This window comes from Phaenicophaeus curvirostris, chromosome 1 (assembly GCF_032191515.1).
Source record: "Phaenicophaeus curvirostris isolate KB17595 chromosome 1, BPBGC_Pcur_1.0, whole genome shotgun sequence".
Lineage (NCBI taxonomy): Eukaryota > Metazoa > Chordata > Aves > Cuculiformes > Cuculidae > Phaenicophaeus > Phaenicophaeus curvirostris.
In genome coordinates, this window is record NC_091392.1 from 178,294,520 (window position 1) to 178,316,969 (window position 22,450).

At 40.0% G+C, this 22,450-nt stretch overlaps 1 protein-coding gene across 2 annotated transcripts in view; it reads left to right on the top strand.

The window, feature by feature from the left end:
- The first annotated feature begins 2,206 nt into the window (after positions 1-2,206).
- Positions 2,207-22,450, top strand: part of COG3 (component of oligomeric golgi complex 3) — a 29,624-nt gene continuing 9,380 nt past the window's right edge. The window contains exons 1-16 of one of the 2 annotated variants that reach the window (XM_069881270.1): positions 2,207-2,368; positions 4,638-4,784; positions 5,294-5,355; positions 6,991-7,156; positions 7,929-8,003; positions 8,128-8,220; positions 8,532-8,657; positions 10,548-10,628; positions 10,836-10,879; positions 11,088-11,214; positions 11,714-11,805; positions 13,857-13,996; positions 15,490-15,650; positions 18,027-18,132; positions 20,105-20,229; positions 21,855-21,944. In XM_069881270.1, the coding sequence (XP_069737371.1) occupies positions 2,222-2,368; positions 4,638-4,784; positions 5,294-5,355; positions 6,991-7,156; positions 7,929-8,003; positions 8,128-8,220; positions 8,532-8,657; positions 10,548-10,628; positions 10,836-10,879; positions 11,088-11,214; positions 11,714-11,805; positions 13,857-13,996; positions 15,490-15,650; positions 18,027-18,132; positions 20,105-20,229; positions 21,855-21,944 (1,782 nt within the window). In that variant the 5' untranslated portion in view covers positions 2,207-2,221. Of the gene's footprint in view, positions 2,369-4,637; positions 4,785-5,293; positions 5,356-6,990; positions 7,157-7,928; positions 8,004-8,127; positions 8,221-8,531; positions 8,658-10,547; positions 10,629-10,835; positions 10,880-11,087; positions 11,215-11,713; positions 11,806-13,856; positions 13,997-15,489; positions 15,651-18,026; positions 18,133-20,104; positions 20,230-21,854; positions 21,945-22,450 lie in introns of those variants that run through there. The other variant, XM_069881273.1, reaches the window with a different exon arrangement.

A 22,450-nucleotide genomic window follows, 5' to 3' on the forward strand; every position in this document is an offset into this window, starting at 1 on the left:
AGTTTTTGTGGTGTTGTATTAATCTCAAACTCCTTTGATTAATCATACATTCCACTTAAACTTCACTGATTTCAAAATTACTATAATCACTTAAAATTACTAATTTTGAATTCAGAAATGGATTTTCAAATGCACAAGGCACTTTCCTAACGCACAATGTTTTTTCTATGTGTATATGGGTATGCTTATGTGCTGTGTTTTTCCTTACAGCTGTTTCTATGCTTTAATAGAAATGTTTGTAAATATTTTTGTACACAATGTAAACTAAGCATATGTTTAAAGTTTTTAAAGCTTATTAAAAGTTATAATCTCTAATGACTCTGAAGTACTTGGTTTCTTGTTCTTTCTAACTGCAAGCTTGTTAAAAGTCCTTAGTTAAGCATAAGTGTCCAGGCACAGGCTAGCCAAAATTATGTTTCTATCATTATTCAAGCTAGTCTACATTTTAGTTATAAAATCACAAAATCTGTACATAATCATAGAATCACAGAATGGTTTGGCTTGGAAGGGACCTTCAAGATCATCCAGTTCTAATCCACCTGCCATGGGCAGGGACACCTCCCACCAGATCAGGCTGCCCAAGGCCCCATCCAACCTGGCCTTGAACACCTCCAGGGATGGGGCAGCCACAGGTTCCCTGGGCAACCTGTGCCAGTGCCTCATCACCCTCATGGTGAAGAAATTTGTCCTTATGTCTAGTCTAAATCTGACCCTGTCCAGTTTTATACCCTTTTCCCCTAATCACTACCAGCATTTGTAAACAGTCCCTCCCCAGCTTTCTTGTAGCCCCCTTCAGGTACCTGCAGGCTGCTCTAAGGTTTCCTCAGAACCTTCTCCAGGCTGAACAAGCCAAACTATCTGTCCTTGTATGCGAGGTGCTTCAGCCCTCTGATCTTCGTAGCCTCCTCTGGACCTGTTCTAACAGCTCCATATCCTTATGTTGAGGATTCCAGAACTGGACCCAGTACTCCAGATGAGGTCTCACAAGAGAGGAGTAGAGGGCCAGAATCGCCTCCCTTGCCCTGATGGCCATGATTATTTTGATGCAGCCCAGGATACGGTTGGTCTTCTGGGCTGTGAGTGAATGGTGCTGGATTTCAAAGAAATGGAAGAAGAGACATCTGTTCAGCTCAGCACAAAATGTTCCTCACACAATATGTTATCACTTTTAAAGAAAGGACAGTGTCTGAAAAACAGTTTTAAGGAAAATGTGCTCTCAGAGAAATCTATCAGAGGGACAATGTGTCTTAAGTTCCAAAACCCACGACTGCTTAGCTGAATCTTAACTGCATTTTAGCTTCAATTAAACTATTCCGCTTTGAAATATTCCACATACTCTATCAAAACAAAGGAACTTACACTGAATAGTTTAGTTTAACTCTTAAGACAGGTACTTTATACAGCAGTGGAGAAGACCCAGGAGTTGCCCTTGAGGTACTTCTACCCAACAGTGACTTCAGGGAACTTTATATATACACAGAGGTGAAGGGCCTGGAGAACAAGTCTTATGAGGAGCCGCTGAGGGAATTGGAGTTGTTTAGCCTTGAGGAGTCTGAGGGGTGATGTTATTGCTCTCTACAACTATCTGAAAAGAGGTTGTGGGGAGGAGGGAGCGAGCTGGCCTCTTCTCCCAAGTGACAGGGGACAGGACAAGAGGGAATGGCCTCAAGCTCCGCCAGGGGAGGCTCCCATTGGACATCAGGAAAGAATTTTTCACGGAAAGGGTCATTGGGCACTGGCACAGGCTGCCCAGGGAGGTGGTTGAGTCACCTTCCCTGGAGGTGTTTAGAGGACAGGTAGACGAGGTGCTCAGGGACACGGTTTGGCGGCAGGTAGGAACGGTTGGACTCGATGCTCCGGTGGGTCTTTTCCAACCTGGTGATTCTACGATCCCTTCCTTTGCCTCCTCGCCCAGCTGGGCGCACCGCTGGCTCGCGTTCCGCCGGCTGTCCCCCAGCACGCCCAGGTCCTTCTCCTCCCAGTCAGCTTTGCAGGCGCTCTCAGGGCCGTTCGCTATCGCTGCCTCAGTCCTTCTCCGCGCTTTGACACGTTCCCCGCCAGCCCCGTCCTCCCTCCTCCCCGCCGCCAGGGGGCGCCCTCCCGCCTCCCCGCTCCCCACTTCCGGCCCTCACTCCCCACTTCCGCCGCCGGGGTGACGCGGCCGCCACGCGACGCGCGCCCCCCCCGGAAGCGCGGCCGCTCGCTCTCGTTCCGCCCCAGCATGGCCGACCCGCCGCCCGCCGAGCTGCGGGATCGCCTCGGCCTGTGGGAGCGCCGCCCGCGGCCCGCCGCCCCTCTCAGCGACCGGCAGACCGACTCGGTGCTGGAGCTGAAGGCGGCGGCTGAGAACCTGCCGGTGCCGCCCGAGGTGAGGCCCCCGGGGGAGGCGCCGCGGTGCCACGGTGACAAGCGGGCCGCGGCCTGCGCCGGGGTCACCGACACTCCTGTGGGCTTGGGGGAGAGGCTGGAACCCGGGGCAGGGTGCTGGAACCGGCGGGGACGAGGGGTCTTTGAGGGCCTTTACATCCACTTCTGTGATTTGGCCTGGGTGGCCAAAAAGGCCCGCAGTGTCCTGGCTTGTAGGAGCCCCGGTGTGGCTAGCAGGAGCGGGGAAGGGATCGCCCCCCGGTACTCGGCACTGCTGAGGCCGCACCTCGAATCCTGTGTTCAGTTATGGGCCCCTCGCTACAAGAAAGACATTGGGGTGCCGGAGTGAGAAGAGCAAGGAAGCTGCTGAAGGGGTTGGAGAACAAGCTTTATGAGGAATGACTGGAAACTGGGGTTGTTTAGCCTGGAGAAGAGGAGGCTGAGGGGAGACCTTATCGCTTTCTAAAACTACCTGAAAGGAGATTGTAGTGAGGTGGGTGTTGATCTCTTCTCCCAAGTAGCAAGTGATTGGACAAGAGGAAGTGGCCTCAAGCTGAGCCAGGGAAGGTTTAGATTGGATATGAGAAAATATTATGTTGCCAAAAGGGCTGTCCAGCGCTGGAACAGGCTGCTCAGGGAAGTGATTGAGTCTCCATCCCTGGAGGTCTTTAAAAGACATGTAGATGTGGCATTCAGGGGCATGTTTTAGTGGTGGACTTGGCAGTGTTAGGTTTGTGATTGGACTTGATGATCTTAAGGTCTTTTTCATCCTGAGTGGTTCTGTGATCCTGTGGTTCTGATTCCTGAGGTGCCTCTTCTCATGGAGCTGCATTCCTGCCCTGTCCTGCAGGTGGTGGTGGCAGCTTTTCTCTTAAAATCCATAGGGCTTTCTCTGCCTGCCCTTACTGCTTCCCTACCTTCATCAAAGCTTTTCCTCTTAAAATTGAAAGCTTTAATCCTGGAGTTATGTGGTTTTGGGCCTCTTAGATTGATCCTGATCAATTCATAGCTTCTGGCACCAATGTTCTTTCCTGGTAAAACTGCCAGAGGCTTCAAAGAGCCATAGAAAGTCAGGAATAGTGGTTGAAAGCTTAATGGTTTGTTGGTAATGTGGCAGACGTGGTCTCCCACCCAGTTATAAAATGTCAAACTCTTGTCAAGATGAATATTTGTAAATGCTTCCTTGTCTACAAAGGGAGGGGGAACGAAATGTTGGCATTCTCTAACTGCACTTTGTGAGAGGTTTTGTATTTGAATAGAGTCATGGCACAAGATATAGTGCCGTAAAATCAACAATGCTGGCGCTCAGCAAGTGTCTGAAAGATTGAAATAACAAAGGGGAGGGGGCAAAGCAGTTCCTTCTTGAAATGTTTAATTTCATACTTCCTGGTTTCTTTTTTGTGTAACCTGTATGCAACTGTTCTAAAGTAAGTACTGGCAGGCATCCAAAGTGTTTGTAGAAGGATATGCTGCCCTCGGAGGGTGTTCTTAAGGGTCTAAAACAGTGGTGCAACAGGACAGGTACGGTATTTGCCAGTCAGGATGATGGGGATGCTGAGACATTGAGGACATCAGCTCATCTTGGCCTCTGCTGAAGTGGATTGGGACAGGGACTCCTCGTGGGTTCTGGAGAAGCAGGCTCTGATGGACTCATCTTTTCCTCAGCAGTAGCTGTCATGAGAGAAACCCTGGCTCCCCAGTCAGGGTCCTGCCAGTTTTGGAGGATGGGGCACAGGGATACATGGAATTTGAACAAATAGCTCAATCTATGTTTTCTTGTATATCTGAAATAATGACAGTTCTTTCTTTGTCAGACTAATATTACCAGACATTGAACATTTACTAAGTGAGTGATTTTTCTAGAGGGATACAACTTATTTTATTTAATAGTTTTTTCTAGTCTTATGTTACTGATGTTCTTCGGAATAGAAAACATACAGTACCTGTCAAATTAATTAAAAATGATATTACGCTAATGAATAGTATATAATGATATTCATTTACTTGAATGACTTTCTTCCATACAAACTAAATAATAGTCTCTAATCATATTTAAGTACAGTTTATCTCAAGTTACTTTTATATAGATGTGGCAGTTCTTGGTGTATTATTATATTGGTGGATAACATGTCCATTGCGTTTGTTTCTTCGAAAGTAGGTGCCTGTAATTTTCTGAAGTTGATCCCTTGGATTGCATAATTCTAGTTGAGCTGAATACACTCAGTCTTATTAATTTCTCTAACTAAAGTTTTGTGGGTTTTTGTGAGCAGCTTCCAATTGAAGATTTATGCAGCCTAACATCCCAGTCACTAACTGTTACACTGACGGCTGCGGTGCCAGAATCCACAGAGGATGTCCTGTTGAAAGGATTTGCTGTACTGGGGATGGAGGATGAAAGAATTGAAACAGCTCAGCAGGTAAATATTGAATAACCTCCAGGTTGCAGGAATCTTCTTTAGAGAATTCTCTGAGTTTCTGTCTCTTGCCTAGGTTTTAATGGGCTTGTTAATTTTTTTGTATGAAGAAACTTGGGGGGAGGAAATTGTTGAAGTTGTAGTCCTTAAGTGACAGGTACTTTTTGTGTACTGTCACTCTTCTGTGAGAGTCAGGCATTGTTTCAGTGAGGTAGTGTTGCTTATAATAAAGAAGAATGTTGTGCCCCTTCCTCCACTTTCTAATGTGACAGCCTTGTTCTTGTGCAAATAAAAATAGATGAAATTTGGTCTTCCCCATTTTAATTTAGTGGAGGAATAACACTGTAAGGAACCTGCAATGAGGAGTTATAGTTTGTTTTCTTGATTAATAATTAAGTTCTGAAACGTCTCTAATAAAGCTCATCTTCATTTCAAAGATAAGATCTTTTAATTTTTTTTTTAATTGATTGCATGTGATATCTGTGTTGTTCACACCATAAAATCTCTTCTAGTTCTTCTCCTGGTTTGCTCAGGTACAAACACAGATGGATCAAGATGAAGGTGCCAAGTATAGGTACGTGTTCTTCCTCAGTTCTTTTCACTAGCAATTTAAACCTTGAGGGGCTTCATCTTGTTCACACAATGTTAGTACTTGTTTGCATCCCACAGGTGGGGAATGTATTGGAACAGTTGAAGGTTTACAGGGCAGTATTCCCGACTCCCATCCTTCGGGGCTAACTGCCCTATGGCAGAGTAGTTTAAAGGTCTGCAGATTTCCTTCTGAACTGCCCAGGATATTAAGATACATTGAAATTCATTTTGGCTTATAGGCAGGGCTGTAGACAAAGGCAGCCTAAGAGCTTTCATATGCTCTTCCAGCTGCCACTGCCACTGCTGCTGCTGCCACAGCCTCACCCTCAGAGGATGCCATAGGCATGTGTGGCTTGCAGTCGTATATGCTATCACCATCTGGTTCATCAGTGCCTGTGGCTGTGACTCTGTATCTGCATTCCCTGCATTCTCTGACACTCCGCTCAACTCCAGTTTTGAGACTTGGCATTCTCATCTACTTTTGTCTAACTAACGTTTCGGTCAGGCTCAGAAGGCCCCCTTCCCACTGACTTTCACAGTTACTCCTCAAGAGTCTGAAGTACAGCTGAATAACTTAGTTTTAAGGAAACTGGCTGGTGTTTTGAGACTTTGCAAATTTGCCCTTGGCCACAGAGATAGATATTGCTGTATTCCCGTCTGCTGTTTTTCTCTGCCTTTCTTTGGTCTGCCTCTTCCTCTCTTGCCTCTGGCATGTGAGGATGAGGCTGTTCTTAAGAGCAGAAGTTTAAGCATATCTCAAACCCATGATCTAATGACCTAAAAAGAGTAGCACCCTTGCACTTTGTCAGTTGCCATGTTCCTAATAGCGCACACAGCTACGAGGGATGCCCTGGATGCAGAGGGCTGTGTATGGTGGGCAACACGTAATTGTTTGCAGGAGACCAGAAAAGCAGGTTCTTTGCCTGTTGTACTCGTAGGGGTTGCATATGACTACAGAGAATTCCGATTTTACTTGCTGCTGTGGGTGTGGTAAAGTAGAGTTCAGAAGTTTTAGCTGACATCCAGGAGTAATTAATGTTAAATGATGTTTTAGTACAGCTGAATGCTTGACGTATATTTAGGGATCATTCAGAGTTTGTGTCTGCATTGAGTCCTAGACACACTTTGTGACTTTAGATAGTGGATCTATTTCCTTTAAGCCTCTTTCAGTCCTCAGTAAGTTTTGAATCCTCAGAATGATTTCAGGTACTGTAGGAGAGTAAAAGTAATTTCAAAGTGGAAGCTGAAAATTGTATAGAAGAGACCCAAATTAACACCCTTATTGGAAGCAAGGCAGATAGAATTTGGCTGCTAGCAGCAGTTTGTGGTAGTCACTATGTCCGTGTTATCCATTTAGACAGTGTTTGCATGCTCTAATTGAGCTCTGGTGCATGCTGCTGCTGTTCCTTGCTTTAAGGAACGTTCAGAAAACGGAGTTAACTGCTATTCCAAACACTATAGCTCTGCTATTTCTGCTTACTGTGCACTCTTATGTGATGCAAGTGGTCTTTTATTGCTAGAGAAGAAAAGGTAGTGGCAGTGTTCCTGCAGGCAGCTGAATTTGCAAATACAGAAAGTGAAATTTTACTTCTGTTATCTGTCAATTCTCTTTTTCTAGACAGATGAGGGATTACTTGTCTGGGTTTCAGGAGCAGTGTGATGCAATCTTGAATGATGTGAATAGTGCCCTTCAGCACCTGGAGTCACTGCAAAAACAGTATCTTTTTGTGTCCACGAAGACAGGAACGCTGCATGAGGCCTGTGAACAACTTTTGAAAGAGCAGGTAATCTTTGACAGGAGGATTACTGGAAACTTCTCAGGTGCTGTAAACAAAAGTTTTTCTTAGGCTGTGAAAACTTGTGAGTGGTGGTGACAATTCCCCCATTTGCTTTGGACCTCATTCTTGGTGTGTTCCACCTGCAGCTAGCGTGCCAGCCTCTGTGCAGTAAAATGTTCATTCTGTCTTGATATGCACTTTAAATTGAGAAGGATGGCTAGCTGAGGGGACCTTTTATAACTTATGCCTGACAAGTGCAAACTTACGTTGAGATTAATAATTCATATCACTTACAGAGGTATTTTGAGCTGGTTATTGCAAGAAGAAGGATTTTTTTGAATTTAAAGCTTATTTTCCAGATATTTACTTTCTCCTCACAAACTGCCCCAACAGTGATCCAATAAAAATGCCTTTTTAGCATGACTTGATAAGGGAGAATTTCTAAAGGCTTAAGTCCTGAAATAGCTCATTTCTACAGTTCTCTTTAATACAAATAGCTGTGCTATCATCAGCATGCAGTAGAAGCTGTGAAATGCTCAGAAACCTGTGGATTATATGTTTTTAAATACACTATTGGGAGTAATGTGTCTTTCTCTGGTGAGAGAGAGCACACAGTGTTCTGTATCTTCTATTGTACTTAGGTAGTTGTAAGTTATCTATAGCGAGTTAGCACTGGTGTGTGCTGGGAGCTGAAAGGGAGGCTGAAATTTTATGTATATATAAGAATATATTTATTTGCTAGGTTGCTGATTTTCTTTTCTTTATTGTTTTTTAATAGTCAGAACTAGTTGACCTGGCTGAAAACATCCAGCAGAAACTTTCTTATTTTAATGAGCTGGAAAACATCAACACAGTAAGTATGTTTTCACTGTTAGTAGTCTTAGAAAATGAAACTGCTGTACTGATCATTTGAGCTTTGTCACCAACACTAACTTACTTGGGTTCCTTACAATGATGCTTTGTCTTATTTTCCAAAGAAATTGAATTCCCCGACGCTGTCCGTGAACAGTGAAGGATTCATTCCCATGCTGGCTAAGCTTGATGATTGTATTGCATATATTTCATCGCATGTAAGTAACTCTGTGTTGTTTTTAGTTAAATTTTAATAGTTTTACAACTATGTATTCGTACTAGTTTTGTGGTTTTTTTTTTCCTGTAAAATGTTCTGTCTGGCAAATGCAGTAAGAAAGCAAAGATGACTGTGTATAAACCTAAGAAATTTTAACTGAATGTACTTAATGTTCTGCTTAATTTTTATACAATGCTGCTTTTAATTTGTACAAACTAGCATTTCCAGCTAGTAAAAGAGTATATTAAGTTTTGATGAGTTTTCAACTCTCTTATTGTTTGTATTTAGAATAGATTTTTTTATTTCTTTCAGCCAAATTTTAAAGACTGCCCTGTATATTTGGTGAAGTTTAAACAATGCCTTTCTAAAGCTATGCACCTTATCAAGACGTACACTGTGAATACCCTACAGAACCTCACAAGCCAGTTAATGAAAAGGGTAAGGTGAATCAGTAAGTGGTAACTCAAGCTGTGCTGAAATGTCTGTTGTAAAACTATACAGTTTTCTTCTCTTTTTTTAAGATTTTTTTGAAGGTGGGATGTGTCAGCACTTTTGTGTGAAAATAGGTCAGTTCTATACCACTGTGTTTATTTAAATTAACCAAGTTTCAGCTGAATCTGACAAGAGATCATGATCCAAAAGATTTTTAAATAACTATTAAAAAAAATGCAGGATGTTGAAGAAGATGAAATAGGTGAATTGAGTAGGTGAACAGTAACCTCTATAAAAGCCAGGGATGGATAAACAACTGAGAGAGAGAGGCAGCAACCAGCTGGCCAGGCAGCATGCTTTCCTGACCCAGTTTGTGCGCCGTAGCTCTGGATCAGCTGCAGCAGATGCTGCTGTGTTGCCAAAAGGGGAGGGTACACAAGAGAATTACAGATAGTGTGGGGGTCTGCTCTGGAGATGGGCTGTTAGAGATGTAGAGAGGGGGTGCAGGGAATACTTGAAGGGTAACTGTAGGAACTGGGAATTGTAGGATGAAATCTGCTGAAGTGCAACAACTCTGAGTGTGTGATGTGACTCTTCTAGTATTGTATTCCAGTAAGTATTTTTGGTATAAAATTACTTTTTGTTTAAAGAAGATATTGTACACTGGTTTGATACCAATGGATTGCTGTGACCAAGCTGAATTCAAGCAGAACTGAACATAATAATAAGCGTGCTGATAACAAGCATGTCTGCAGAAAGAAGTGAAACCTCATTTCTGGATTTGAGTTGCTGCTTAGCAGTTTTAATTCAGGAAGGAAACCTCTTTTAGGAGTCAGATGACTTCCTCCTTCCTATCTACATGGGTATTTTGTGGATGCTTTTGCATATTTCTCTGAAATATCTGCTGTCTGCTTCTGCTAGAAGTGCAGTACTGAACCAGTGATCCTTAGTTATGATCAAGTATTGAGATTTCCTATTGCAACATGAGACCTCATCAGGACTGGAAAAGGGCTGATGAATCACAGAATCACAGAACAACCAGGTTGGAAGAGACCCACCGGATCATCGAGTCCAACCGTTCCCATCAAACACTAAACCATATCCCTCAGCACCTCATCCACCCGTGCCTTAAACACCTCCAGGGAAGGTGACTCAACCACCTCCCTGGGCAGCCTGTTCCAGTGCCAGTTCTAGGTGTTGTTTGTTACTCCTCACATGTGAGCATTTGGGAACTTTGATCTGTGTTTGTAGAAGGATGATCAGGTTGCTCACAGGGATGAAAGCAGGAGATGGGGAAAGTGGAAGAGTTTTCCTGTCCTCACCATGTTTCAAGGGAAGGCCAACTGCTTCTCTCTCTGTCCTTAGTAGTGATAAGGGGAAGAAAGCCAAGTGGCTAAATTGAGTCTCCACTCAGCTTCGCTACTGCTAGGAGATGTCTGAGATCAAGCTGTCTTTCTGCCCAGCTATGCTGAGGAGCGGCAGTGGGTCTGCCTTCAAACTTGACATTCCAATTGAAGCTTGAATGTGAGCTGGAACTCAGCTTCTCCTCTCTGGGACTGGCAGGCCAAAGGGAAATGTTACTCCACTTTAGTACTACAAATTAAGGAGCAACAGAATTTTTTTGTCTCTCATGGTGAATGCCGTAATTACTGAAAATGTTAATTTTGCTGCGGAGACTTGGTTGAAACTTATATTATGGGTTTGTTCATCTATCTGACTTTATCAGAGTTCTAAAACAAGCATGCCTTTCTAGGTGGAAAGCGGCAAAGAGCTCTTCCACTGGCACTATTAATGTAACCAATAGCCTGTGTTAGAGCCTAATTGTCTCAGCCATTTAATACTAGAAGCCAAATATAGTATTTTTCTTTTTAACCAATTACTCATCTTGTCTTTCAGGATCCTTCAGCTGTGCCAAATTCTGACAATGCCTTTACGCTGTTTTATGTAAAATTTAGAGCAGCTGCTCCCAAAGTCAGAGTAAGTAGACTGCTCATTAACTGTTAAAAAGGAAACTATAAAAGTGAGAGTTGAATTCATTAGTAGTGTGAATGCGAGGATTGCATATTGTGCAAGTGTGAATGTCCAGAGATTGTGTATTGTGTCCATGGAAAAATACTGCAAACTATTTTTCAATTATTAGAAAAAGTCATTTACTCATAATACTTTTTTCTTTTTATTGAGTAGACTCTTATTGAACAAGTGGAGCAAAGATCTGAAAAAATGCCAGAGTGAGTCTGTTTTCATGATTCATTTTCAACAATTTTAAGTTTTGAAAATCTTAACTTCTTTTTTTTTAATACTGTTTAACACATTATTTGTATAAATGAAAGTTTTAAAATTTGAAATTACGTTGACCTTAAAGAGTAGTAGAATGAATTTTATGTTTACTAGAAAATGAGCTTCAGGAGGCAGTTACTGCTTTAATTTCTTGGCTAGGTATCAACAAGTTCTCAATGAAATCCATCAATGTTACCTCGACCAGAGGGAACTCTTGCTTGGCCCAAGTATCGCTAGCACTGTTACAGAATTGACCAGTCAGAACAACAGAGACCATTGTGCTCTGGTAGGTAAAGTAGTAATGTGTTGTGAAGTTTTTGTTATGTTTTTAATCCCTCCTCCCCCAAGTAAAACATACTTATTTCATTCAGTTGTTTACATGCAGATTTGTCACTTCTGTTTGTGGTTTTGTATAATTGAAATTTTATTCAAGTAATGCATGTTTTGTGAAAGATCATTCTGTAAAAACTCTGCTCTGCTACAAACCTCACAAAGGGGTATTTGCAAAAGCATTAAATGTGGTTGCTTTAAGTTCATCAGAAATGAAAAGGGACAGAAGTTGCACAGCGAGGCTTTATTTCACTAGTAACATCTTTTCAGTCCTTAGTTTTATAGTTGATCTCAATAATTTCAAAATTCACAAGCTTCAGTTTAAACCCAGCTGTAGTAATGATACAGTATATAATATAACGGTATAATATAAAATATTATCTGTAATACCTCTTGTGGTACTGATGCAAGGAAGATAATTGAGCATTCAAGTATTTGTATTCCTTTGAATACAGGTACGAAGTGGTTGTGCCTTTATGGTCCACGTATGCCAGGATGAACACCAGCTTTTCAATGAGTTCTTCACGAAACCAACACCAAAACTGGAGTAGGTGGTACATGCTGGTTTTGTTTTATTGCATGTTGTATTTACTATGCTGTGAAATAGCTGGCAGTGTTATATGGTAAATAGAGTTGTATTGAGGTGCTGGTAAGAACTAGCAAGAAAAAACACCTTAATCACTTTATGCGTTGGAATTTGATGTTCTTTTGTTTGTGTGGGGTTTTTTTTTTTGTTATCTTCAAGTGAAGCTGGTATTTTACATTCTCCATAAGTAATCTGAATAATATAGGTGCTCTGTAGATGATCTGAAAGAGATAAAGACGCACAGTTGCTTTAGAAATAGCTGTAGGAATGCTGCAGCTCTCAGCTGGTTTTGTACTGCCTCGATTCCAGCCATTTGCGCAGTCAGATGCAGAACTACTTTTCATTTACTTCAGTGTAAAATTAAGCTGATGAACTCCAGACTTTTTTTCCATCAGGGATTTAGAGTTAGTTAGTTGCCCTTACTGTCAAGAAGTATTTGCATATGCCTGTATGCGGGCTGAACAGAAGACAGAGTATTGGACACCTGACAATGACAGTGTCTGTGTCTGTTCTCCTAGATCTAGACAGGTGGTTATCTTCACATGGTAATTGCATTATAAAAATATTTTAAGTTTTCTACAACAGGCCAGTAATATTAGAGCAATTGAGTAGATAATTTCCCTTCTCCAGTTTGCTGGTATGTTTTCATAATGGTATCTAATTTTGGAATTTGGGCAGGTCATTTTCTCTTGCTATGAAGTTAATAAATAAAGGATATTCCTAAGAATGTAATCTAGACACTGGTTTTGAGTGTTGTATTATCTTAGAATCAAATGCAGCTTGAGTTGAAAAAGTTTATCCTGGAAAAAATACTCTCCATGACTTTTCCTACCCTCTGGAGCTAAAGGATAACCATAAATGTATAAAGCCTCACTAGAAATAAGCCATAATGCAGGACTAGTAGCAGTCTTTTCTGAGAAATTGAGGTCTTACGTGAGACATGCTTAGGATTTGAGGTGACCAATTAACTTAGCTTGAGAATCAGTTTAGTTATCTCGGTCCAAATCCTGAAGTAAACATCTATAATTGAAATCAGCGTGCAGTCTGTCCAGATGGAAATTTTGTCACTCTTGCTCTTCACACCAAGAATGGGAACAGACGTCTGATAGTTTTTGAATCTTGATAGAAAGTAGGTACCTCCTTTTGCAAGAACTTGGTTCCCTTTTTTGCCTACGTCTAAATAAAATATTTTGAGGAAAATGTTTCAAATACTTGCTGTGTTATTAGGTTTTTCTTAGCTGCATAATAACTAGCACTTCAGAAAAAATTGAAGCTGAGGTGCCCTGAAGACGTAATAGCTAGCTGCCTATGTACAGGTAAAAGAGTTTACCAAAAAATCTACCCCAGAGTAGAGAGCTGAGGTTGAGTTTTGTACTTAAGACTGTTGAAACTTTCTCCTTTGTTTCTACTTTCAATGTGGAGAGTTGCTGGTTTATCAGCTTTTAAAGCTATAGAGTACATCAGAAGACAGAGATTAAAGATGTTTCTTCTGTGAGCATTCTTTTGTGAGCGTTTTTCAGTTGTACTGGGAAGTGTGCCCTGCAGCGTTGGAAGTTGTTGCCACACTTCTTCTGTGTTTCTCTTGGTGTGCTCCTGATTCTAATGAACTATTGACTACTTGGAATCAGATGAGTCTTTTTGCAAAGGGAAGTTGGGGGTATAATTCTGAGCTCAGCAGGGGCATTTCTTTACACAGAACTGGGTAAACTAGTTTGCAGTATCTTCTCTTTGTGCTGGATTGAGTTGTTGGTTGCTTTTTTGTTTATTTTTTTACTTTAAAATTAATTATTTTAAGCATTTGGCATCCTATATCTCTTAAAAGACTTTGTGGGAAATCAGGGTTCATGTTTTTAACGATCCTTTCTTAAGTCTTCTGTGATAAGTGTTGCATCATTTTCTCACCCTCCTTTTAAAAATCCCTGCCATAAAATAATCTGTGTTTGTGATAAAATTTTATTTTGGTATGGTGGCGTCCTAGAAGTGTTTTACTTTGTTTTGCTTTTCCTTCATAGTGAACTCTTGGAGAAGTTGTGTCTATCATTGTATGATGTCCTGAGGCCAATGATCATCCATGTCATTCACTTAGAGACACTTTCTGAACTCTGCGGGATTCTCAAAAATGAGATGCTTGAAGATCACGTACAGAACAATGGTAACTCATAGATGGAACCTGATTGGTTTTAACTATTTTCTTAACTGATAAGATTATTAAATTACATAGGAAAAAGAAATCCTTTTTTTCTTTCTATTGGGTCTTCAACATACCAAAGATGAGGTAAGGTTATTTAAAAAAAAAAAAATATGGCTTTTCATTTATAATAGAAAGGTCTGTATTTGTGGGTTTGTGTATGTCTTCATTGAAATTAATATACTGGCGTTAGAGTTGTATTTTCACTAGATGGATCAGATGCAAACAAGCATCCATCCAGTATGTTTATGTACACCAGGATTGATTGAAATTAATTTGTCTAATTAATTAATTGCTTTGCTTGTCAAAAATGCATCAATGCGATGCTAATCCATCATCTGTGTGGAGTTTTCAGCACGCATGGTAATAAAACGAAGGAATGCAAACCTGATTTTTTTCATTCTCGTTGAGGTAGTGTTTCCCAGACTAGAAATTGCAACTTCAGCAGGGAAATCGTAGAATTGTAGAATCCCTAGGTTGGAAAAGACCTTTGAGATCGTCAACTCAATTATACCTGTCCACTACTAAATCATATCCCTAAGCACTTCATCTACCTCTATTTTAAACACCTCCAGGGTGTTTTAAACACTCAGCTACCTCCCTGGGCAGCCTCGTCCAGTGCTTGATAATGCTTTCTGTGAAAAAATTTTTCCTCATGTCAATAGCTGGTAGAGATTTTTTAATTTTGTAAGTGGTCAGAGCTCAGAGTCACATAGAAGCGAGCTGACCATCAGAAAAAAATCTGGTATCTCATTTTCTTAGTACAACCAGTGTGTAGTGGAGTTGTTTCACAGTCTTAACCTTGCACCAAGCAATGAACAGAAATCATCCTTGGTTGCTGGCACATAACACAGTGTAGTTCTTTGTCTCTGCAGCTGTACTAGTTTCATGAGAAATCGCTCATTTTCCTGGAAAGGGAATTGAGATAAGAATTGGTGACATAATCTTTCAGCTGTTCTTAAGAAGTTACTTTCTACTACTTAAATTCAGGCTGATACAATCGTTCTTAAGTTTGATGTGAGCTGTTTTGGATCATCTGCTTTGGTGGGTAGGTAGGTGAGTCAGCTTGTCAGCTCCTGACAGTAACACTGCAGGCATCGGCTGTGATAGAACCAAAGCACGTTGGTTTGATATCCAAGCAGAAATGCCACTAGATGTGCCCAGGTCTCAAATAATTGGGATGCTTAATTCTAACGTGGCATCTGGTGTTGTCAGTGTGAGATTGCATTTTCACAATCTAATGAAAATTTAGGAAGCTGAAGCAATTGCAGCATAGAGCTCAGTAATTCCTTGTTTGTCACAAATTTGTCTTCATGCCACTGTTCCCAAAATAGCCTGACTTCATCATCACCAAGCCAGCTTTCTGATGGTTCTAAGCGCAGTACTTCAAATTTTTGTGCCTATAAGCTTGTTTGGTAACTAAATTAACAAATTTGTGCCTTTTTTGCCTTTGTCAGCTGAACAACTGGGTGCATTTGCAGCTGGGGTCAAGCAGATGTTGGAAGATGTACAAGAGCGTCTTGTCTATAGGACACATATTTACATACAGACTGATATCACAGGGTACAAGCCAGCTCCAGGTGATCTTGCATATCCTGACAAGTTGGAAATGATGGAGGTATAGCGTCAGCTTTTTTATTGTCCTTGATTGATTTTCTTTTTATATGCAGTATGTACAGTTGTGCTTTGCAGATGGGGTTTTCCAGTTCTAGGGTGTATTCAGTATTACTGACACTATCAAATTGGCACCTGTTGATTAAATTATGACTCTAAACTAGAAGTCAGAGAACACTTTATGTCAAACTCATTAAAACTGGCAATGGTTCTCATCAGTGAACAGTTTTATCTAAACTTGAAGTTTAAATTTAAATTTTCTTTTGTAACAGTACACTTTTATTTACTTTCATAACTAGTAGGTTTTACCTGGTGTATTTTCTAGTTGAGCTGGAGTTGATGAGAAGCTTTAGACAGGCACAGTTAGCTGCAAGTTTGTTTTCAGAACACTGGTTGAGTAGTGTTTGTTATGCATGTGTGTATGCTGTGCTCAGACAGTGTGAGAGGAGACTTGCTTAAACTTTTAGATAATTTAACATGTAGACTGTAGTTTCCAGTAGTCTTTTTCAAGTTCTTTTCAGTATTAACCATATTTGTAGTCATTCCAAGCCCTTTCTGTCAACGTTCCTGTTGAAAGGAATAAAACTAATTCAACTTACTTTAGAAGATTAATACTATATTGATGAAAGATTTCAGAATGAAATTGCACACAGAAATAAAAAAGTGGATGATGAAAGACTTTAGCTTTGAGTAAAGCGAACTGCATTTGATGTGCAACAGAAAGGGTAGCATTGCATGGAGGGGATTGAGCATAGTAACTCCCTCCCTCACCCCCCAAATAACTGTTGTTCTTCACTTTATAATGAGGCCCAAGCTGTCAAAGGATTCAGTTGACTAAGAAGGTTATGATATGAACTGGCAAGATCCAGATTTTATTATTCTTTTCTGCTTTCCATCTGTCTACCAGAGTAGCTGGTGGTGCTTAGAAGATTGTAGGACTTTGCAGCTGACCAGTTGGTAGAGAAGCTGTCGTTTGTTAGAGCATTACTTATATAAAATGTAGCTTTATATCTCTCTTTCTCTTTCTATATATATTTTTTTTTGCTGTGGGCTAGAAAAAATTAACATTGTATAACTGTACATTATTGTGTTCGATTGTTGCCTGTAAATAGACAAACACTGAGAAATTTCTTAGTACTGAACTCATATTGCTATAATCTTGGCCTTATACATGGCTAAAGCTTTTACTATGTTACAGATTACGCTTTGATGATTATAAGAGGTGTACATAGGTTTTTAGGAAGCATTTACAAATCCTGAAGCTATTGAGTTTGTAGAATACTTGTCCTTTTTAATGAAAGTTCAAGGACTAATAAGCTTTTGAAAGAGGAGTAAAAATAGTAATTGAGAAGCCCACCACACAAAATGTAGCTAAATGGGATCCCTCCTTTCAGAACAACTAGTAATCAGAAGTTTTACCAGTGTAACTGTTAGGAGTGCAGGTTTGTTTTTTTCTGCTGAAATTATGTGAATAGAACTCAGTGAAAAAAATGATTGTGAGAACTTTTTAATGTGAGCTATAACTTGTGTAGGCAAGCAGTGGAGATACTTAGTCTACAGAAGGCCTTGTTTTCTAACCAGGGTCCTATGGCTGTTCAGTTAGGAGGAAGAAGAAGAAAGTGACTTTTACAGTTCATTCTAAATCAAGAAATTACGCTGCTCTTCCTGTGTCCTCATAAGACATCGGTTTTGTCTGGTTTGAGATTCATTTGGCTACTTGATTGCTTTTAAAGCTCAAAACCTTGCTATTTAGAGAGACCTTATGTCTGAGTAAATGAATTATTAAAATGTTAAAAGCACAGGGCAGAAATATTTCTTGTGCTGTTCTGCTCAAATATTAATGCAGTTCTTTCCCCATTCTTGCTGCCTCCTGTTTCTTTGGAGCAGACCAAGTAGCGAAAAAGGTTGATGTGTGGAAATGTTGAGTGATGTTAGTGGAAAGCTTGTTGTTGAACTTCTGCAGGGAATAGAGAGTACTTTGGGGCCATCTGCACATATCATGCGTAGGAATAAAGCCATCATACAAATCTGTATGAAACCTAAGTGAGTTTTGAATTGGTTTCCCTTATTTTGAGCTTTTCTTTCTGGGGGCTTTATTGGATATTACTTAGAGGTCAGTAAAAGTAGACAAAATAGAAAGAAAAGTGTTTTACACAGATCTGTGTAATACTGGTGAATCTTAAGTTGATATTGAAATGTTTCTGCTACTGTTTTGGAAACCGATGCCTTTATTTGTTTTAATGTCTTTGAAACACTGAAGACCTGCGTGTAACCAACTCCTTTTGTCATTTACTATGCTTTTCTCTCATAATCGAAGCAGTGTAATGCTGCTTAAAGTAAGAAGAAAAAAAAAAATTTTGTTGTATATCTTTCTCTGCAGCAAATTGCACAGAGTTTAAAAGAGGAGCAGAAGAAGCTGCCATCTGAAGCTTCATTTTCAGATGTCCGGCTAGAAGATCCCGAGTCCTGCGGCTTAATTAAATCTGGTATGAAATATATCTCATGTTATCAAACTAATGCATAAAGCTCACTGAGAGTGAGCATTAACTTTAAACCATCAGTAAGAAACTTGCACATGTCTTAAAGTGTTATTTTCTAGAGAAGCTCATAACAGATTTTGAGAGGTGAACTTTGTCTCAGGGTTCTTAATAACTTTTTTATTCTTATTATTGAAAGAAAACCAACTTTATCTTGTTCTTTTAGTGGTATTTCTTTGTGCTTCCAGTATAATCCATTCTGTGAAGCAACCGCTTTTGTAGCTGACAGCATCTCTTGTACTTTGTGTAAAACCAAACTTCTATATTCTCTGCTGCAAAATAGCCCTACCATCAAGATGTGTACTCAAGGATGCTTCTGTTTGTTAGCTGTGCTAAGATGAGAAGGGTGGTTTGGTATGCCAGGCGTGTCTCTTAAACGAATGCTTTGAGCATCTAGGAAGTGTCCCTGTGTGTGCCTTTACCTGTGAAGGTAATGTCTTCCCTTCAATGCATTTCCATTTACCGAAACCAGTTAGTAATTTTAGCTCTTTTACAATAATTTAGAATATAGTCCTCGACTTTTAAAATATGTGACCCACGTGCCTGTAAATTACAGTGAACAGGAAGCAAATTCCATGAAATGTCTCTTTTGATGCCAGTCATTTGAGTGTTACAACCTTTTAAATTTTTAAAGCTTTGAAGAATTTCTCCGTTTATTTTATCATTGTACAGAATAGTGTTATTTTTCCCAGCAGCACTTTTCTCAGCAATTTGTTAGTTGTTTTTCATATTCCTTTAGATTACCTGGTAGTTTCTTGCTTTTGGCTTGTAAGGTCTGTGAAGGTCTTTCTGGCTGTTTTTAGCTGGACTCCACAAATCCTACCGGGAATGGAGTTCATCTTGCCACAAGCCAAGTGTGCGGCATTTGCAAGTCCTGTAAAGTCTGCCTGCATTTAGGAGACGGAAGGAACCAATATAATGTCATTTCAAGATAAGTGTCTGAGATAATTGGGATTATTTGCCCTTCAGAGGTGCATCTCCCCCATTTCAGCACCTGCAGGAGTAGCTGAAGTGAATAATAAATAGCCTGGAAACTCAAACTGATGACAGGCCTTCTGATCCCTATGGCATAAAATTATTGTTGCAAAAGGCAAAAAAGGTAATGCTGAGTTATTTTAAGACGATTTCCACACAGATCATATAAATATGTCAGGTGTTCTTTCCATTTCTTAAAAATAATTTTACTTTTTTTTTTGAATGCTTGCTAATTGGAATGAAAGTTCTGATGCTGTTGACTCATCTGTTTCCCAGGGTTTAAGGACAAAATGAAAATAATATAAGACCTCTGCCTGTCAGGTGTAGTGAAAATCCATTTTGAGCATACAAAATCATTACAAAGGTTACCCAGGAGGGTGACCTTTTTTATGATTATAGCCTCTTCATGGTTTTACCGTTATTTTTGGAGTTATTAACATGATGTTTAAACTCTACACTTTCTGCAATTGTTTAATCCATGTAGGATTATCCCCAGCAGAAAGGAATGCATGCAGAAGTAAAATTGATGGAATGTTGGATTTTTCTGAGCGTCTCCTGTAGTTCCATTGTTCACTAACCAATTTTTTTTCTTTTTTCTCCTATGCTTTTTTTTGGAGTAATTGTTTGATCGTTGCAGCTGTTGAGCTAAATGTGGGGGGATGTCATTGGAGACGCCTGCAAAAAAAATTAACTCATTATAAAATGCTGAGCTGGGTTGTCTGTGAAAGCAAATTCATGTCTTTCACAGCCATGTGCTTTATACACATCAGAAATATAGTACTCACCTGCTCAGAAGGAAAAAACCCAACAACCTAACCTGTTTGGGTGCGATAAAATATGTCTTATTACTGTGGATTCAGTATTAAGTGCAGTCAATAATGCAGTCCCCTTCAGCTGAGAGAACAGATGGGCAAGTTTTTCATTTGTGCTTTTTACTTTTAAACAGGTTCAGCAGAATCCCTTAATCTAAGGCACCAGACCACGATTTCACCAGCAGATCTGCATGGAATGTGGTATCCTACTGTCAGAAGGACTCTAGTGTGTCTCTCCAAACTGTACAGATGTATAGATGTATGCAAATATTTCTTAATCTAATTTTTTAAGGTGAAGTTATGAAGCACGTAGCAATATATTTTTACATTTTAATGTAAATTAGGAATGGACAAGTATTGGCCTCTGTTATCTCTTAGTCTTTTTGCTGCTATCTTTACATAAAACAAGTGAACTGACAAATTTAGGTCATCATTTCCAAGACAATTTTTTTTATTTGTAGAATTAGAAAAAAGGCACTGGTTTGTACATCTGTTGCTTTTGCTATTACAAAAATACTGCAGTGTCTGAAGCTCAAGATATTTTTTGCACCAAAGGTGAGGAATGAATACGACAAGAGAGAATAGAAAGTTCTCTGTTGATTGTTGAGAGAGCTCTTATTGCTGAAATTACTGGGTGAATGTGTTCCCTGCTACGTGCTTTGCAGGGCATCAGACAAGCTGATGTTTCTGGTCTTAAAATGGTGACTCTACTACTTCTGGATTTTGGAAATATTCCCAAATCTCTTTTTGTAGCACGTCTTTTCACTTTCCAAAATGGAGGAGGCATTTCCAGAGTTTAAAACAGTAGGACTTTTCATGTCTAACAGAAACTTCACAAGTATTTTGAGATTTGTCTTTTGGAGCTTGATTTTTATCTGTTGCCTAATAGCATAGAAAGCTAGTAAGTCTCTGAGAAACATAATGGAAGTGTTTTTGCTTTTCTGTACATGTTATATCTTTATTAGATGTATTTAATGCATTTCAAAATACCTTTGATAGGTGTTACATGAAGCTGCTACCAAGATGCTGTTCATTTGAAAAGAAGCAGGAAAATATTAGTACTTTATTACTTAATATATCAGTCTCATTAAAGATAAATGAGTATTTGGCCTTGCTTTTAGTGAGACTTTTGGAGAAGAGGTCATTTTTGCATTGCTCACGAGGCTTATTTATAGTATTACCTGCACAGTGATTCATTTTTTTTTTCACTGAGGTATTCTAGCAGAGCTGCCTTGCGTGCACCCTGTAGATAGAAGAAATGAGTGAAGTGGTGCTGGTGAATCTTGGGGCAGTCAGGGCTCTCAGGTACTGCGTTGGAGAGCTTGTGGAGGTGAGCTGTGCTACTACAGTAGCTCACCCATATAATCTAGTTGCTGCAGCTCAATGAGTTATTCCATGTCAGCCAGGCCATGGCAGCTGTCATGTTTGTTTATTTATCTGGTGAGAACGTGAGGTAATTCGAGTTTGCTTCAGGTTAAGGTCACTCGAATGATCTTGTGTCTATTGCAAGTATAAACTGCACAGACAGAGAGTTACTCTGACACATGAAGTGTCTAGTGAGGTTACCTGGTAAGCATCATTCATGCCGTTAGCTGTGAATCACTAGGTGTCACTGACCGTGTCGCTGCCCTGGTGCCAATTCCAAGCCAGAAGGTGAATGTGGCATTCTTGAGTGTGTTCCTCTGTCCAGTCTAAGTAAGTGCTGTAGCAAGCATATAAATAAGAATGCTCCATCCTGGTTTACTGCATTTAGATGACATGTTTATAGTGAATTACTGTAGAATTTTATGGGCTGGTAAGCACATCCTTCACAACCTGCAGCTCTTAAATTCTGCTTAAGCTTTGCTAACACCTTTTTTTGATCTGATTTCCTCTTCTCTGCAGAGGGCAGTGTTTCAGGGATTATCGCAAGAGGCCTTATCTGCTTGCATCCACTCGCTGCTGGGAGCTGCCGATTCCATCAGCAAAAACAAGGTCAGACTTAGCTCCCCATCCCTGTGTATATCTAAAGCCATGTTGCAGTTATTCAGAGTTCTGTTGAAATTTCAGTAAAAATCATGTTGCTCTGCCCTTAGAGACCTGATGGATTTGCCAGCTTTTAGTCACGGTTAATGGATTATAAAACAAAGATAGTGATTCACATGCCAGCCTATCTGTGTTTACAGGCTGTCCTAACTCACTTGATTGAATTCGTATGATACTTAAAGAAAAATTTCTGCTAGCATTCTCTGCTCCCTGTATTGGTTTTCACTGCCTGTTACTCTTTTCACTTTTTCTCTGCCTCCATTATTTGAATTTTCAAAAATCTTTCTAAGCATTAAATTAACTAAGAAGATTTGTTAAGTATCTCTGCTCAGAACTGTGTTATCAAAAGGTTTGATCTGATGTGTTTCTCAGAATTTGTTGCAGCTTCATCATTTCACCTTTAAGTGTTACTTTAAGTAGTTGGAGTCAACCTCCTTTCTTCCTGCCACAATTCC